General features: G+C 15.3%; 1 protein-coding gene across 1 annotated transcript; it reads left to right on the forward strand.

Annotated features, from left to right (window-relative positions):
* Positions 1 to 1,530: 1,530 nt before the first annotated feature.
* On the forward strand, positions 1,531 to 18,839 carry LOC135121041 (ubiquilin-like). Its single transcript, XM_064045350.1, has 12 exons — positions 1,531 to 1,611; positions 1,675 to 1,827; positions 1,949 to 2,023; positions 2,074 to 2,254; positions 3,689 to 3,785; positions 6,423 to 6,513; positions 10,909 to 10,982; positions 12,463 to 12,574; positions 14,731 to 14,854; positions 17,042 to 17,170; positions 18,465 to 18,505; positions 18,653 to 18,839. The coding sequence occupies exons 2-12, from the start codon at positions 1,710 to 1,712 to the stop codon at positions 18,826 to 18,828; spliced, it is 1,218 nt and encodes a 405-aa protein (XP_063901420.1). The 5' UTR covers positions 1,531 to 1,611; positions 1,675 to 1,709; the 3' UTR covers positions 18,829 to 18,839.
* Positions 18,840 to 19,494: the final 655 nt, after the last annotated feature.

The following is a 19,494-nucleotide window of genomic DNA, read 5'->3' on the forward strand; positions in this document are numbered from 1 at the left end:
TGTTCTCTTTAATTGCATTTAGCGTAGTTTAGAGATATTCGGAACTAAAAAGTTAAATAAAGTTTTAGGTAGGTTTAAAAAATTTTCAAGGCGTATATTATTTACATCTGGTTTTCTTCCAGACAGAAAAATATTAATAGCTTTTGGGACATTTCCTTTGTGATCTAAAGTTTCATCTATAAGCACTTAATAAAATTGCATCTGTTACACTTCAGACAGAAAAAAACAAATTTTTTTCCGACAATATCTTTAAAGGTTTTACGTTATGACCAAATTATTGAATAAATACAAATCCACTTTCTGCAGTCTATAACATAGTTACTATATAAAACCTACTATTAAATTAAAGAAAAATAATAATAATAAAAATTTTATACTAATAATTAGTATCCTTCATTACAAAGTTGATCTGTTTGACTTGGATAAAAAATAATGGTCACAAAAAGTCCTCTAAGGTGTGCTTCAACCAGTAACTTTATAATTAATATAATAAATTCTAGTGAACAACACTCTTACAGTTAATTACAATTGTAAAAAAACTTTTAAGAATATAAAAAGAGTGAATAACTGAAGTAAAAAATTTCAAGTAAAAAGGCTATGCCCACCCAAAGTTATGTGATATTGTCTGAAGAAACCTTTCCTTTTTTAAAAGGAATAACTACAGATTAAATAAACATACTAAAGTAAGTAGGGTATGTTTTTAAATAAATTCTAGCGGTCAACACTTCCAAAGTTATATTTTTTATAATAACCTTTTTAATACAAAAAAAATGACTACAGTCATAGCAAAAATACGTAAGTAATTAGGTTATGACCAAGTCATTAAATTATTTTAGCAGAAACACATTCAGAGTTACACTACAATTTCCAAAAAATCTATAAATTTTAAAAAAAAATGACTGCAGTTAAAGTAGGAACACTAAAGTTAATAAGCTAAGCACAAAATTTTTATATAAATTCTAGAGGACAACACTCTCAAAGTTACATTATATTTGTAATTAATTTTTAAGAATACAAAAAGAATGACTACAGTTAACGTAAAAGTACTTAAGTTAAATAAGCTAGGCCCAAAGTTTTTATATAAATTATAGCGTATAACACCTCCAAAGTTATATCGCTTTTAAAAAAAAATAATTTGTTTTATAAAAAAATGATTACAAAGTAAAAATACTAAAGCTGATAAGCAAGGCCCAAAGTTTTAATATAATTTATAGCGAACAACACTTCCACAGTTATACTATATTTTTAAAAAATTTTTGATTCACAAAAAATGTCTACAGTCAAAGTAAAAATACTAAAGCAGGTAGGCAAGGCTAAAAGTATATTGTTGACGAATGGGTTTGCCCAAAGATTTTATATACAAAAAAAATTAATGTAATAAATTTCCTAACGAGACGAGGCTCCAGCCCCTTCAAGCTAGCACGCACTGCTCTTCCATTTTTTTAAAAAACTTTCTTGCCAGTCCCCAGCTTGCTGTTTTGCAACTTTTCTGTTATTACTTGAATAATTCTATAAGAATTAGTCGAAAAATTTTTTTTATTTCTCTTTTTAGCACTATTATAATATTTCATATCACTTGAATTTCTTAATTTTTTTTTCAGCGCTTATAAGGTTTTTTGATTTTAGTCACCTTTAAGTCTATTTATATATATATATTATAATTTTTTTTTATAGGGATAAAATCATATAACGTGATAGTTATAGTTGAGATGAAAGTGACTATTAAGACAATTACCCGTAAAGAGAAATGGGTACTTGAATGTGAGGAAGGTGATACCGTTTTAAATATAAAACAGAAACTTTCATCAGATTCAGGCATTCCTAGTGGTTACTAACTTCATTATGATTTTTTTTAATTTTTTAAAGATTGAAAATCGCTTTATGGTTATAAATAATAACTTTTAACTTTTTTTAATCAATTATACACTAAATTAATAACTTTTTTTAGAAGATATTAAGTTAATATACGCTGGTCAAATTTTAAACGATTCTAAAACTATAAACCAGTATGGAATTAAAGATGGTTTATAATTTTTAATTAATTTAGATTTTTTTTAAAACAATCTATAATAGGTCATTCCGTCCATTTAGTTCAAAGTAAAGCAAATAAAATTTCACCATCGAAACCTGAATCTTCTAAATCTGATTCTGTTAATTCGGAGCCGACAGAAAATAATAATTCGACTGGCGATTTGAATTCTGTCGATCTCAATTCTTTTTTGGATTCTTTTATAAGCAGTCCGGATGGGTTTAGGTTTTTTTAGCACTGCTAATCTTTATATAAATATATAATATTATTTATATTTATTATGTTTTTTATTTTTACTGATGTTATTTCCTAATTACCTCTTAGTTGTAAAATTCTAATTTTATTTGTATTTAATTCTTGTTTGTTTCATAGAAAATATATTTATATATATAACTTGTCGAATTGAGAAGTTTAATATTAATTTTTTTAACTTCAGCTTTTTACGTACTTTAACTTTTTTTGTCCTGAAACGCTCAGATTTGGATTCTACTAAAATTTAATTTAAATTTTAGTAATTTTAGTGATTATTCCTCATTTTTATTTATATGATTTAATATTAGTTACTAATTATATTTTGAAATCAATTTATTAAATATGAGTAATTTTTTATGTAAACTTTTACTTTTCAAGATTTTGATTATAATTTTTGTAATAAAAATTTGACAATACTTATGGATTTCTTTTTAATTCTTTTTTTCAGTTAGTTTTTTTGTTAATATATTTTAAAAAAAAAATTAAAAAAACTTATAGATTTTATATATAATTATAAGATTATTATGTTTTTATTTAACTGTTTAATAACTAATTTTTTTGTTAAAGTTATTGGACGTTCATAATTTTATGTTTACGTCATTTAATTTGTTTCAATTTTTTTTCGATTCAATTTAGTTTTACAACTTATTCAAAGATTTTTAAATTGAAAATCAATTTTTTAAGTTAACTTTATAAATACAATTTTTTTAATTTCTATTTAATTTTTTAATCTTTTTTTTCTTATTTGCTTTTAATTATGAGAATATACTTAATTTTATTTTAATAAAATTTATAATTGGTTTATATCAATAAAGTTTTATTACGTTCCCCTGCTTGAGCCCTTTAATTTGTTCCTTTTCTCGATTTAAATTTAATTCAAATAAATTAAATTAAACAAATTAATCTTTAATCAAGTTATTTCTATTGTTTACTATTTTTTCTAATATCTTCTTTTTTTTTAATAGCTTTTTTCTTTTTTTTTAAATTTTAGTTAATTTACTTTTTTATTCTATGTAACTCATTTATTATAAGAAAATTTACCATCTAATTTGAAATATATTTTTTTTATTTAAAGTAAATTTATATGTTATGTATATTTTCTAGATTTTAATTTTAATTTTCTAATTAAAGATTTTATTTTTCTTATAGAATATGTTATACATCTGTAAAATATTTATAATTTTAGAATAAGTTAATTTTTTTATTTTACGTAACTCAGTTATTATAAGAGTATTTATTGTCTAATTATTTTTAATAATTTTTAATTTTTAAAAAAATATATATAAACTTATTTTCTAGATTTAAAATGCAAATTACGGATTTTTAAGATTTGAATTTTTTTTATTTGTTATAATTTTTAGTTTTTCTATAGAATATATTATAAATCTTCTAAATCTTCTTTTTAAGTTCTATGATGGGGATGATGAATCCGCAAATGCAACGATTTTTAGAGCAAAATCCCGAAATCTCTCAGTCTTTACGGAATCCCGAATTTATTAGAAGAGTAACTTTTATTTATTATTTTTCTAAGTATTTATTATTAATATTTAACTTATATTATATATTGTACTTTACTATTTATTATTTCTATTTTTTACTTTATTTCATTTTTTTTAATATTAAAAATAATTTTATATTAAACTGAATCTCTTCTAAACATTTTTTATGTTTATTTTTTTTCTAATTATTTTTACTTTTTTGAAATAGTTACTATATATATAATTAATATTCATTATTTATATAATTTTATTGTAATATTATTTTGGAAAAGTTATTTTTTTTTATATATTTAAGTTTTTTGTTGTAAATTTTTTGTAGTGTTATAAAGTTAATTATTTTAAAAGGATTTTTTTATATGAATTCAAGTAAAGTTTTTCTTTTATATGTATTTTTTATTATAGGAAACTATTTTTTAGAATTTGTAATTTATAGAAATTTTTTTATAAAAATTATATACTTTATTCTTTTTTAATTTTTATGTTTAAATTACTTCGGCCAAATGAAATATTTGGAAAATCTTTTAAATTTTTTAAAATTTAATAATTATTTATTTTTCTTTTTTTTTTTTTTTATAGTAAAAGTAATTCCGGATAGGTGAATTTATATTTTTGAAGAGTGAATTTGTTTTTTTATTTTTTTTGATATCATTTTTATTGTTTAATATTTTTCGTTTAAGTAATTTTAGAAAAAAAAAGTTTAATTCTTTTATGTGTTTGTTTTTTTTTATAATCTCAATTTCCAATAATTTTATTATTGAAAAGTAAATTTAAGTTAAAAAGTTTAATTTTTTATATAAATTTTTGATATCGAATTTAATTTTTATTAAAGTGAATTTGTCTTTTTTTTATTTTTTTATCTCAAGTTTAATGCTGAATATTTTTCGTTAAAGTAAATTATAAATAAAAAATTTAATTCTTATTAAATTTTTATTTTATTTTTTTTAAGCGAGAGTTTGTCTTTTTTATATTTTTTCAATTTCATTTTTATTCACTTTTATTTTATAAAAGTCATTGTTACTCTAAGAGCTTCAATCTTTTTTTTTAAAAGCAGGTTTGCCTTTTTTTTTATATTTTGATTTTAGTTTGACTATTTATATATATTGTAAAAGTAATTTTAAATGTAAGGCGAAATATTTTATTTTTTTTATTATTTTTTTTTAAAAATATTTTTTAATAAATTATTAAAAGTTTTATTTAATCATAATTTATAATTAAATATGGTCTTTATAAAAATTAAAATTATCACGTTAAAAAAAAGTTTTACATAATTATTTTATAAAGTAAAGGAAAATAGTTATTTTTAAAAAAAAAGTTAATAGTTTATTATAGTAAAATAACGTTTATATTTTTATATTGATAATAAGCATAAAAAGTTATAGATAATACACAATAAAAATATAAAAATTAATAGATTTATACACTAAGTTAAAAAAGTTTTTTTTACTAATATAATAAAAAATGAAGTTTGATATATATAATTTAGAATAATTATAACAAATTAATATATAATTATACATTGGCAGAAATAAATATATAACAAGTAAACAAAAATATACGTTTATATAGTCTTTATAATAAGTAAAAAAATTTATACAAGAAGTATATATATGTATATAAGCAAAGTAAAAATATTATTATAATATATATTGTTCGATAAAAATAAAGTAAAAAATATATTTATTATGATGAACAAGCAAAGAAAAGTTATATTTAATATATATAATAAATACAAAATGTTTTTATATATATTTATAATAGGTTTTATTAAGTTATTTACATAAATATGAATATAAACAAAATATGTATAAAGTTTATTCTTTTGAATAAGTATAAGTATGTATAATAATAATATTCTTATGAAAATTCTACTATTAATAATAAGTATAATAAAAGTTATTAGAATTTAGCAAATACAAATAAAATAATCAAATAATACTTAATAATTTTTTTATATACAATTAACAACTTTTTATAATTTTATTCTGTAGTTTTTAATTTTTATATAATAAAATTTATTTTTTTATATAAAAATTTTGGTTTTAGGATTTATTTTTTTCTCTGGCTAGATTTTTTTAATATTTAAAGTTTTTTAATAATAATCTTCTGTAGTATTTAAAAAAACTTATTATTTACAGTACAACTGTTGATTTTTACTAGAATTTAAAAATTTTTAATTTTTTAGTAGAAACATTTTTTTTTATAATAATTTTTTGTGGTATTTTAATTCTTTTTTATTTATGACTTTATGTAAGTTTTCTGTAGCGCTTCAATAATTATAATTTCTTTATATTACTTTTTTAAATAAACTTTACTAATATATTTATTTTATTAAAATTTTATTTAATTTTTTTTTTTTATTATAGTTGCTAAAAAATGTTATTAAATAATTGCAATTTTTACTCATAATTTTTATTTAGCACTTCAATTATAATTTAGATACTTATATTAATTTATTATTTATTTTTGTAACAAACATTTTTAAATTTTTAAAGTTTTTTAAAATTTTTTTTATAAACAATCGCAACTTATAATAAATTTCTGCAGTGCTTCAGTTATATTGAAAATAATTATATTTTTATATTTTTTAAGACCTTCAGTATAATTTACTTCATTTCTATTTTTCTAAGAAATTTTTTCCATAGTCACTTGAAATTATGCGTAATCCCGCGTTGATGCAGGAAATGCTGCGCACACAAGACAGAGCCATGCAAAATATTGAAAGCCATCCGGAAGGTCTACACACTTTTGTCTTTGAATATATAAAAGTATATGTGATTTTTATTTTCTTGTATATAACATATTTTATAATGTATATATATTTTTTTCTACTTATGACTTTTTTATTCTTTATCTTTTTATAAATATTTAATTTATATATATAATATTTTTTATTTTTTTCCCTTATCTTCTTATTTCTATACTTTTTATAGTTTTAAATATATTATAATTTTTTTTTCCTTTTCTTTATATATATATTTTTACATTTATATATATATAATATTTTTTTTGTATGTATAATTTTTTATATATATTATTTTTTCATATATATTTTTATTATATATATATATAATATTATTTATTTTTTTAAGTATATATTTTTCATCTTTTGATATATATTTTTATCATATGTATAATATTTTTTATTTTTTTCAATATAAATTTTTTTTTTAATATTTATTTTATCATAGATATTTATCTTTATACATATATAACCTTTTTTTCTAACTTTTTATATATAATATTTTATTTATCCTTATATTTTATATATATTTTTTTGTTTAACTTTTTTATTTCCTTTATTTAATTCTCATTTTTTTTAATATATATTTATATTTGTTATTATTATTTATATATATATTATGTATAACTTCTTTATAAACTTTTAATTTATTATCTTTTTTTTATTATATATTTTTATTTTGATATATATTATTATATTTTACATATTTTATTTATTACATTTTTTTTACTGCTCATTTTTAATGTGTATTATTAAGTATATAATTTTTTATATATATTTTATCGTAAAGAAAACTTTTAATTTAATATTTATATACATATACTGGATTGTATTAATTTTTTATACACTTTTATTATTGGAATTATAAATTTGCTAACATTATTATTTCTATTTTTAATAATTTTTATTATATTGAAATTTTACTTAGTTATTATATTTTTATTTAAAAAAAGTTTTTTTTTCTATACATAAATTTTATTAATATCTTTAATTTTTTAAGTTACTGATTTGCTAATATTTATTTTTACTTTATTTTTTAATGCTTTTTTTAATATTTTTAAAATCTTTATATTTTAATTATTTATAATTTTTTATTATTTTATGAATTTTTATTTTTTTCTGTTTCTTTGTTTTTTATATATATATTATCATTAGATTTTTTTAAAAAAAATTATACTGTGTTGCAATATTTTATAATTTTAATTTTTTATTTATTATATTTAATTAATGTAGTTTTAGGAAAAAAATAAAAATTATAGAAAATTTTTATAAAAAAATATAATAATGAAAAAATTTTTCTATCTTTCCTTTAAATTTTTTTGCTCGGTTACGCTTTCCTTATTTTTTTATTTATAATAAATTATTATATTTTTATGCTTCTATAATTATTTTAAGTAAAAAAATAAAAATAGAAGATACTAAAAATTAAAATTATAAGTAAATTTTTATTATAAGTTTTAATAATTGCCTTTTTTGAATTATTTAATTTTTAAAATCTTTTTTAATTATATTTTTAAATTTATAGCAAATTATTATATTTTCATATTTATAGAAATTCTGATTTTTAATTAAAAAATAAAACATATAGGAAAATATAGAATAGAATAATGAATAAAATCAAATAAATACTTATTTTAATTACTTTTTTAGATTATCATTTTTTGAAATTATTTATGAATTATATTTTTCTATATTATATAATTAATTATTATTACTTTTTCATATTTTTGTAAAATATTTTTAATTGGTATATTTCTTATATTTTTATACTTTTTTAATAATATTACGTATAATAATGGAAATAATAAAAATTAAAAAAAATTTATATTCTTTTCTATTTAAAAGAAATTTTCGGTTTAATTATATTTTCTACTTTTTTTTGGAAATTTTTTATTACTCAATATGTTTTTATAATTATTACTTTTTCATTATATTTGTTTTAAACTTTTTTAATAATTAATATTTCTTTATATTTTTATACTTTTTTAATAATTTTAAGTAAGAAAATAAAATTACAGAATAGAATAACAAATAAGTCTATATGAAAATTTTTTTTGAACTCTTTTATGAATTATATATTCTTATTCTTATATTTTTATACTTTTTTTAAGTTTTTAAGTAAAAAATTGGATATGAAAATAAAAAATAAAATAATAGTAAATTTTTTTTGGAAGTTTTGTTTAATTTTTCTACGTTAATTTTTTTTTGAAATTTTTTATGAATTACATATTATATATATAATAAAAATGTTTTTTTTTTATTATAATTTTGTACTATATTATTTAAAAATTATTTTTATATTTATATTTTCATACTTTATGGGATTTCTTTTCGTTTCACAATTTTTTTTAAATTAATATAATTTTTACTTTTTTTTTGATATTATTTTATTGTTTTTTATTTAATGTTGTGTGATATAATTAAATTTTTTGAATTTATTAAAGATTTACATTTCTACTTTTTATATAATATAAAAAAATTAACTTTTTTATAAAATTTTTTGGTTTTAACCGACTAAAATATTTTAATAATTTTTATTTAGTATTTTTTAAATTTATTATAATATTTACATTTTTATCCTTTTTTTATTTATTAATATAAAAAGAGTTTAATTAAAATTTGTTTAAAATTTTGTTTCATAATATTTATATATAAAAATGGTCAATTAAGTCATTCATATTATCGTTACGAAATAACCTTAGGGATGTTAAACCACTGACGGGCTGTGCATAACAGTAATAATAGAATAACATGTAAAAATATTATAAAACTTTTGTATATATTATTAATATTTTAAAAAAAAATAAATTTATACTTTTTACTTTTTTTTTGTTCAATTTCGCTTAATTTTTTGTATAAGAATTTTTAATTTTATTGAATTTGAAGTTAAAATTTGTTGAGATTTTTTTTTTAAATTTTATGAAAATACTATTTATACTTTTTACTATTTTCCTATTATTTAAAATTGTTTGACAACTAAATTAATTAAAATATTTTATATTTCATACTTATTAATTTTTATGAGAAATTTATATTTATTTATATGAATTTTTTATTAAAATTTATGATAATATATATCATACTTTTTACTATTTTATATGTTATTTAAAATCGTTTGGATATATTTTTAAATTTATAATAATATTTTATAGTTTTATAGTTTTTTTTACTAATTTTTAATAGAAATTTTTATCTATTTATTTGAATTTTTTTTTTTAATTTATGAAAATATATTTATATTTTTCTACTATTTATTATGTAGTTTTTGAAATGTTTCAATTTATTTTTTTAAAAATAGTAATAATATTTACTTTTCTATACTCTGTTCACAAATTTTTTTATTATAATTTTAAAATATTTGAATATTTTTTTAAAACATAAAATTATTTACTATTTTATACTTTTTTTAATCATATCCTAATAATAAAATAATATTTTCAATACTTTTTATCCCTTTTTTTTACTATTTTAATTCATATTTTATTAATTTATTATAATATTTTTATTACACTTTTTAAAAAAATATTAACAAATATTTACGTTTTATAATTTTTTAAATAAATTTGCTCTGTTTTATTTTTTATTTATAAAAAAGTTTTTATTCCGCATAAACCTTTTATTTATATTTATTATTTTTACTTAATTTATATTATTTACTACATAAATAACTTAACTATAATATTTTTTGAAACTTTTCATAAATCAATAATTATATTTAAATTTAATTTATTATTTTCTAAATTTCTTTTTAACTTTAAAAATAATTTTTTTAATCCTTTGTATTTTTCAAATTTATATTTTTTTGTATTTTTCATTATTTCGATATAAAAAATTTTCATTTATAGTTTTTTTGTTACTTAAAATATTTTATTCCAAAAATTACTTTTTTTATTTTTATTTTCTCATAATAAATTTAACTTAAATTAAATGTTTTTTTTATATTCTATTTTTTTGCTAAAAATTTATATTTTTTGTATTTTGTTAATTTATTATTGTAAATCTGAACTATAATTTTTATGATTTTATATAATTTTTTTTTAATTTTTTCTTTTATTAATTAAAAATTATATTTTTTAATTTTATTATATTTTAATTTTCTTTTTTTTTCAAATTCATATATTTTTTCTACTTTTAATTGTATTAGAATTTAATTTTTTTTAGAATTTTTTTATATTTTTGGTTGTATTATTATTTTGACCAAATTTCTTTTACGCTTATATATATTTATCTTTTTAAATTCTTACATATTAATATTATAAATAAATTTATTTTATTTCTTTTAAAAATATTTTTATATATTTCATATTTTTATACTTTTATTATATTATTATAATTAAACTTTTTATTTTTTTTCAAAATATAATAATTTTATTAATAAACTTAAATAGGCTACAACGCACTGCGCAGGTTGTATACGGACGTTATTTCTCCGCTTGAAAATATTAATTCTGATGCAACTTCTGTAAAAGTTTTAATATAAATTAATATATAAAAAATTTTGATTACTAAATAATATTGGATATTAAAAATTTTATTTTTAGTTTATTATTTTTTGTTGATTTTAAATTTCTAATTTTAATTTTATTAAAAAAATATATATATAAATCTTCTATAAACGTTATATTCTTATTTTTCTTATTTATATTTTTATAATAATAATTTTTATTTAACAGTATTATTTAAAAAAACATTTGAGTCTGTTGTAAAAGTTTTGTTGTTGTTGTAGTTATTATCACTTTTATTATAATTTTAATTTTTTTTAATATTATCTAATACGAACATTTGAAACTAAATATAAATTTACTAGAAATGTTTTATTAATATTTTTATACCTATTTTTATATTATAATTTTTTTAATACTTTTCTTACAATTAGTATTAAAGTTTTTTTTTACTATTTGAAGCTTCATTATTATTTTTATTAATTTTTAATATTAATTATTATATTTATATCTTACTTCATATTAATATTTTGAATTTTATATTATTTAAATGTATTATTATGATTGTAATTGTTATCATTATTGATTGTATTATAATTTTTAAATGCCACTTATAATTTTATAATATATTTTAATAAATGTATTAAATTTTTTGAATGTTTTATCATTAAATTAAGTATATTTTAATAATGTAATCTATTTTTTATATTTATAAGTTTTTTATTATTATTGTGCTTGTTTTTATTATCATTATTAACAAGTAAATTATATTTTATTAATACTTTTTTTTTTAATATTTTATATTAATATATAAGTTTTCTTACTTTTCTTGAAAGTTTTATTATTATTATTATGATTGTTTTTTATTATTATTTTTTTTGTTAAGTAAATTATTTTTTAATAGTTATTATATTTATTAGTTTTTTTAATCTACATTAAATTTTTTTACTTATGATTGTCTTTTTTTATATTTTTATAGTATTTAATATTAATAATTTAAATTTAAAAAATCTACTTTGAAAGTTTTATTATTATAACTATTATTATAATTAAGTTTATATATTTTAATTTTTTTATATTGTTTTATCAAATGTTATTATTTTTACAGATAATATTAATATCTAAAACTTTTTTTAAAGTTTTATTATTATATTTAAAATTTATAATAAATTCAAAATTAATTTTTTTTTTATCTTTAATAGTAATATTTAAGAGTATTTTAAAATGTTTTAAATAAATTAATTATATTAAATATTTATTATATACTTTAGGTTAATATTAATTAATAATTTTAAATTTACTTAAATTTAATGAATGTTTGGTTGTTAATATTATTTTATGATTACTACTTCTATGAATATTTTAAAGTTTAAAAAAATTTTTACATCAAATTTGAAAGTTTTATTATTATTATTATTAATATCTTTGCTGTTGTTGTAGTTATTATTATTATTGCTAACATTATTCTTATAAATGTTGATATTACTGTTATATAAAAAGGAAAACAATTCATTTTCTACCAATGAAGGAAACTCGTCTATACCGACGCATCCTTTGCCCAATCCGTGGGCGGGAAATTCGAATACTTCTTCTGTTGATCCCAATTCAAACAGTTTACTAAAAAAATATTTTTCTAATTTTTTTTTTAAGTTTTATTATTTTTATATTATAATAATTAGATACAAACTTTTTTCTAGTTAATGTTGACTATAATATTTATTTTTTTTTAAGATTATTAATAATATTAGATATTTAAAAAAAATTCTGCTGTTTCATTAAGATAATATATATTAATTTTTTATTATTTTATTTTTAACAAATATTTAAAAACTTTATTCCAGCTGAATAAATTAAAAGATTTTTTTAAAATGGATATAACAAACTTTCTTTCTGATAATCCCTAACATTTTCATATTTATTTTTTTTTAAAAAAAACGTTTTTTTGCTGATTTCAATATAAACACTATTGAAAAATATATTTTTATAAATTTTTTACAATAAATATGTATAAAAAATTTTCTTTCTGATGACCTCAATATAAACAGTAAATAAAAAAATATTTTTTTTCAATTTTTTTCAATATTTTATTAAATATACTAAAAAAAAAGTATCCTGTTGATAGTAATTAATAAAAAAATACAATTTGTTTATTAAATATTTTTATTTTTATATTAATAAATTTATGAAAAACTTTTTTTCTGTTAATCATCTTTAACAACACTTATAATAATTATACTTTTTGTGTTTTATTTTTTTTTAATATTTTATTTTTAATATAAATATTAAATAGTCGAACTTTTTATATTCATTAGTTTTATTATATGTACTAATTAACGAGCACTCTTATAAGTGATATTTACAATTATATTTTTTACCTTAATATTCATAAAACGAATACAAAAAGTAAAAAATATATTTCGATTTTTTTTATTTTTTCTTGTTTTTCATAACATTTTATTAAAAAATAAATATTATGTATCATTTTTTTTATTACTTTTTTTGGTAATAAATAGTATTAATACTAAACTTAATATTTTGCTGCTCTTAAATTAAACATTTAAAATAATCCTATTTTTATTTTTTTATACGTAAATTGCTTATAAATGAATTAATGTTTATTAATTAATTGTTACACAAAATTAAAAGTTATAAATTTTTATACTTTTTAAATTTTTTTATTAATAAATTTTTACTATAAACTTTTTTATTTATTAATATTTTGATAATATATATTTTAAAAATAAAATATTTATAATATTTTTACATTTTTTTGTTATTATTACTTTATAATAAAGAATTATACAAGAAACGAATATAAATTTTTATTTTTTTTAAAATCAACTTAATTGAAAAATAATTTTTGTGGTTTTATGTAAGCATATTTACTTTATACTCTTCTAAATAATTATAATTTATACACTTAAATTTTCTATACATTTTTTAAAAAAAAAATTTTTTTGTTACATAAAAAATTTACTTTTTTGTTTAATTTATACTTTTATTTTTTTTTGAAAGCATAAACAAATAATTTTTAAATTTAAATAATCAAAACTTTTTTCTTGTAATTTTTTAATTTTCAAACAATTTATTATATAAAAATAATTTGTTATATGAAAAATTTATACGTTATTTTAATTTAAATTACTTATTATTATGTTTCTACTTTTTTTATGCAAATATTTGATTTTTTTAAAAAATAATTTTCTAAAATAAAAAAAAAAATAAATTGTATTAAAAATTATTACTTTATATTTTTATTCTTGAAAAATGTATTTTATATTAAGCATTTGTATTAGTATTAAAATAATTTTATATTTTTATAATTGTTTATAAACATCATAAATGTATACACTTACTATTTTTATTGCAATTTCTGTGAAATTTTAGATAGTAATATATTTAAAATGTGAAAGATTTTTTTTATATTAAAGCATTATTAGATTTCTTAATGTTTTTATTTTTTTATTTCAATTTAAATAAAAAAAGTTTTTGTATATAATAAATTTGTTTTTCGCTTTTTTATTTTTCAGAATTTATTTTTATTTAAATATTTATACTAAAAATATTTTAAATAATTAACTTCTAAACAATGTTTTTTTCAAACTTTTCTCTTTTAATTTTTTTTGTTATTATTTATTCATTTTTACTAATTTTATATGAATTTTTTTTATAACTTATCACTATATAACTTTTTATTATTTTTTATATAAATTCTGTTATAAATTATTAAAACTTTTTAACACAACTTTTTTTTTATTTATATAAAAGTAAATCCTGCAGGAAATTTTGGTTCTCTCTTAGAATCTTCTGCATTTCAAGAGGCCATGCGGCAAGTTTCGTCCAATCCTGAGCTTGTTACTCGCATACTCAATAGTAATCCTTACTTCCAAAGGTTTTTAATTAGTTGTTTTTGACTCTTGTATTTTTTTTTCAAGAATTTTTATTAATTTAATTATTATTAACTTGATTATTATTTCCTTTTTGTATATTAAGTAAATCGCTCTATTTACTTTTTTTTTACATAAGAATTTTTTTTTAATTTTTTTATTTAAGATATAATTATTTTTATAAAATGTTATTTGCTTAATAATTTTTTATTTTTTTTTAAGTATTATTTTTTATTAAAGTACCATACTTATTTATATAAATTATGTTAACGCTTTTTTTTTATTAATTTTTTTTATCAAATATAAATTTTTTTTTGTTTTTTTTTTTTATTTTTATATAAAAATAACAGTTTTATTAATATGTAAATCGCTTTAATAGTTTTGCTTACTTACTAAAGTTTTTTAATATACTTATCAAAAATATAATTATTATTTACTTGATATTTAATTTTTTATTAATTTTATATAAAAATATAATTATTTTATGCTAATTTGCTCTATAAAATTTATTTATAATTTAAAACTTTATTTTTTTATTAAAATATTTTAATTAATTATTTTTGCTTATAAAATTTTATTTTATTAAATTTTTATTAACTTGGAATTTTTTAATTTTCTATTAAATTAAATTTTTTTTTGTTTTTTAAAAATGTAATAATTTTATTGATAAGTTTCTTTATTGGCATTATCAATTTTTTACTTAAGAAATTTTTATAAGTTTTTTTTATATTTTCATTTAAGAATTAAAAATTATAATAATATATTTTATGTTAACTTTTTTTTTACCCTTTTTCTTAAATTTTTTTTAATAAAAAGTTAAATACTTATTTTTATTCTTATTTCTTTTATATTTTATTTTAATTTATATTAATTATTATTATATTTTATTACTACATATATATATATAAATAATAATAAAAATATGAATAAAGGTTTACTTAATAAATTTAAAAATTGTATAAGTGAAAAAGTTTATCTCGCGTATTAATATGTTTACTATTTTTTATTTTAAGTTTTATTTTTTTTATGTATTTTGTGTTTTTATTAATTAATAATAACTTTTATATTATAAATATATTTAAGTTTTTTTATTATTTCAATATTTTTTCAATAATTAAAGTTTTAATTCTTTCATAGTTGTTTTTATTATTTTGTCTATTTTAAAAAAGTTTTGTATGATTTTTTGCGGGGATTCTTTTATTTAAATTTTTATATTTATTATTTTAATTATTTTACAATTTTTATACCGTATGAAAATTTATATTTTATATTTGTTATTGATATAATTAATTATTCATTATTATTATTTCTTCTTTTTTACTATATATATATATTACTTTTACCATTAATTATTTAATATAATTTCTTCATTATTGTAAATTTTTTAAAACAATTCTTTTTTATATTAACTTTAAATATAGAAAATTTCATAATATTCCGTTTTATTTGCTTTCAATATGTATTAATAAAAAAGCTTGCAACATTTTAATTATTCTTTTGCAAAATATAATATTATATTTTTTCATTATTTTTTTTATGGACTTACAAACAAAATTATAATTTATAAAGTATAATATTTATTTGAAAAGTTTTTGAAAAATAATAATTACTTTTTATTCGTAATTATTAGTTTATATAAAAAATTTAAGCTTTTTTATTGTTACAAATTCAAATTTTTTATGTATTGTAAAACATAATTTAAATTTCTTAGTAGTAAAATATTATGAGAAGTTTTACGTTTTTTCACTACTTCCAAAAATAATTTTTTTTAGTTTATAATTTTTAATCTATAAGAAAAAGAAAAAATTTGAACCAGGTAAAATAAAATTTAATATTAACTTTTCTTATTATGATAATTCTCTAATTTTCTATTGTATTATAAAACAAATTCAAAATTTTTTATTGTAAAATATATTTATATAAAGTTTTCCGTTTTTTTTAATGCTTATAAAAAAATTTTATAATTATTAATTTATACAAAATATTAAAATCTTCTTAATAAAATTTATATTTAAACTTTATTTATTATTTTTATATCTAACTCTCTATAATTTTTATTTATTTTTATCTTCATTATAATTGATATTTAATAAAAAAATTAAAAAAATTTGATTTCTATTATAAAATTTTCAATAACATTTTATAATTTTTATATTAAAAAATCTTCTTTTATTATTTATAAAATAACACAGCAATCCCGAACTTTCTCGGCTCCTGACTAATCCGGACTCGATGCGGCGCGTGTTTAACCCCGAAGTTTTTCGCGCGATGGCGCAGTACCAACAATCATTACAAACATTGACGCGCTCCGGGCTTATTCCGTGCTCCTCTTTTTTTATATTTTTTAGATTATTTATTATTTTTTCATTAATATTAATTTTTTTTTTAATTTTTTAATGTTTTCGCTTGCATTAAAATTTATAATTTTTTTTTGTATATTTATTACTTTCTTTTAATAATATTAATTTTTCTTTATATTTTTTATTATATTCTTATTGTAGATTACTTTTTATACATGTTTTTTTTTTGCAATTTAAATTTTGATTAGAAATTTATATAAAATAATATTTTTATTTTATTGTATAGAAATTGTTTAAACACATAAAATCCATAACTTTATATATAAATTTGTTTCTTATAAAAATTATATTTAACATTAAATTATTTTTTATTATTAATATTATTAAGTTTTATAATATTTTTATTTTATATTTTTTTTTATAAAAAATTATAAATTCTGAAACGTTATAAAAATTATAAATAATAATTTATTATTTATATCTTTTAAAATTATGTTTATTTTATCACTTTTTTTTATAAATTTATTATTTTTATAGTTTACTAGAAATAATTATTTATTTGTTATATATTTATAAAAATAATTATCTTTTATCTAATAAATTTTTTATTATTTGATATATAATTGTTACGTTTCTATTTTTTTATATACTATTTTGCGTATAAAGTTATATATAAAATATTATCTTAAGAAAATTATATATTATATATTAATTTTTAAATTGTTATAATAAATTTTTACTTTTTATAATATTTTATAATTAATTTATTTATTTATACAAATAAAAGCTATTTCATTTTTATTATTTATATTTTTATGCTACTATAATTCCTATTTTGTTATTAATTTTATAATATAAATTTTTTAATGAATTTTATTAAGTTGACTTTGATTAACAATTTTTTACTTTAGGAATTATAAAATTATATTAAATTGTTCTTAATTTATATCGAAAATGTATATATAATTTTTTTTATAATTTTAATCTGCATCTAAATTTTAATTTTTTTAGTAGAAATTTTGTTATTAAAACTTTTAACTTTTATTATTTATATATTAAATATTATATTTGAATACTTATTTTTTAATTTAAATTTTTTGAAATTAATTATTTTTATAACTTTTTAAAAGTTTTTTAAACTAATTTAATTGTTATTAACCCTCCCTTTTTTCATTTTAGATTTTTATAATTATTATCAATTGAATTTATTTCTTTATTTTTAAAATCTTTCACGCTTAACTAATAAGAAACTTTATATATTTCATAATTTTATCTAAGCATACAATATTTTAACTATTATTAATAATTATTACAGCTCGGATCTTTCCAGTCAAGATCTTTTACCTCCAGAAGGATGTAACATTTTTTACTATTTATTACTATTACTACTAAACAATTTTTAATTTTTTAAAAAAGAGTAAATTTATAATTGTTTTTTTAAATTATACAATTTTAAATTTTAATATTATGATTTTAAACTTTTCATAAACTTCTTTTTTAAAGTTTCTACTGCTGTTGATTCTCAAGGCAACACGCCTCCAGAAGATCGGTACTCCCTTCAACTAGAAAAACTACGGGAAATGGGCTTCAGTGATGATGAAAGTAATATAGCGGCACTCCGTGCGACGAACGGAAATTTAAATTTAGCTATTGATCGTCTTTTAAACGGTTTTATGTAAATAAAAAGGAACGCTGGGAAAACTTTTTTTCGTGAAGAAAAATAAATGTTATTCGAAATTACCCTTTTTATAATAAAATTTTATCTTTTTGATTTGTAGTTTTTATTTTAAAAGCGTGAAAGTTGAAAATGGAATTACAAATATTGTTTTGAAAAAGCTACAGACCATATAAAAAATGTAGAATAAATTTACCCACAAAAGTATTGAAGATTTTGGTAATCTTTATTTTTTTACTTAAAAACGCAAAAAGGTTTAAGGAGTTATAATTTCATTGTAATGAAAGCTAAACATTATCTATGTAGATATTAAAAAATTTTAAAGTTTTTGTAGTTTTTACTTGTAAGCGCATAAAAGTTTTAGGGATAAAACTTTAAAGAGTTCTTAATTCCCTTCTGAAGAAGGCTACAAAGTCATGCTTATATAAATATATATAACTTTCGAAGTTCTTGTAAATTTTACTTGTAAACGCATAAAAGTACAGTATACGTAGACGTTAAAAACTTAGCATATGTTATTGTAAGCGTACCTTTGTTAACAAACAAAAGTCTAGTGCTAAACAATAAATTAGAAATATTTAAATGGGAAGTCCTGGAGCCATATATTAATCTAGATATTAAGGACTGCATAAATGTTAGTTAACCTCACACCACAAAACAACCTGAACAA

Source organism: Zophobas morio, unplaced genomic scaffold (genome assembly GCF_036711695.1).
Source record: "Zophobas morio isolate AGI-343-1 ecotype UQ-CSIRO unplaced genomic scaffold, CSIRO_AGI_Zmor_V1 ptg000478l, whole genome shotgun sequence".
Lineage (NCBI taxonomy): Eukaryota > Metazoa > Arthropoda > Insecta > Coleoptera > Tenebrionidae > Zophobas > Zophobas morio.

Coding starts and splice junctions, on each gene's coding strand:
- LOC135121041 (XM_064045350.1), top strand. CDS start 1,710: ATGAAAGTGACTATTAAGACAATTACCCGTAAAGAGAAATGGGTACTT. Junction 6,514..10,908: donor TATTGAAAGCCATCCGGAAG/GTCTACACACTT, acceptor AAACTTAAATAG/GCTACAACGCACTGCGCAGG. Junction 17,171..18,464: donor ACGCGCTCCGGGCTTATTCC/GTGCTCCTCTTT, acceptor TAATTATTACAG/CTCGGATCTTTCCAGTCAAG.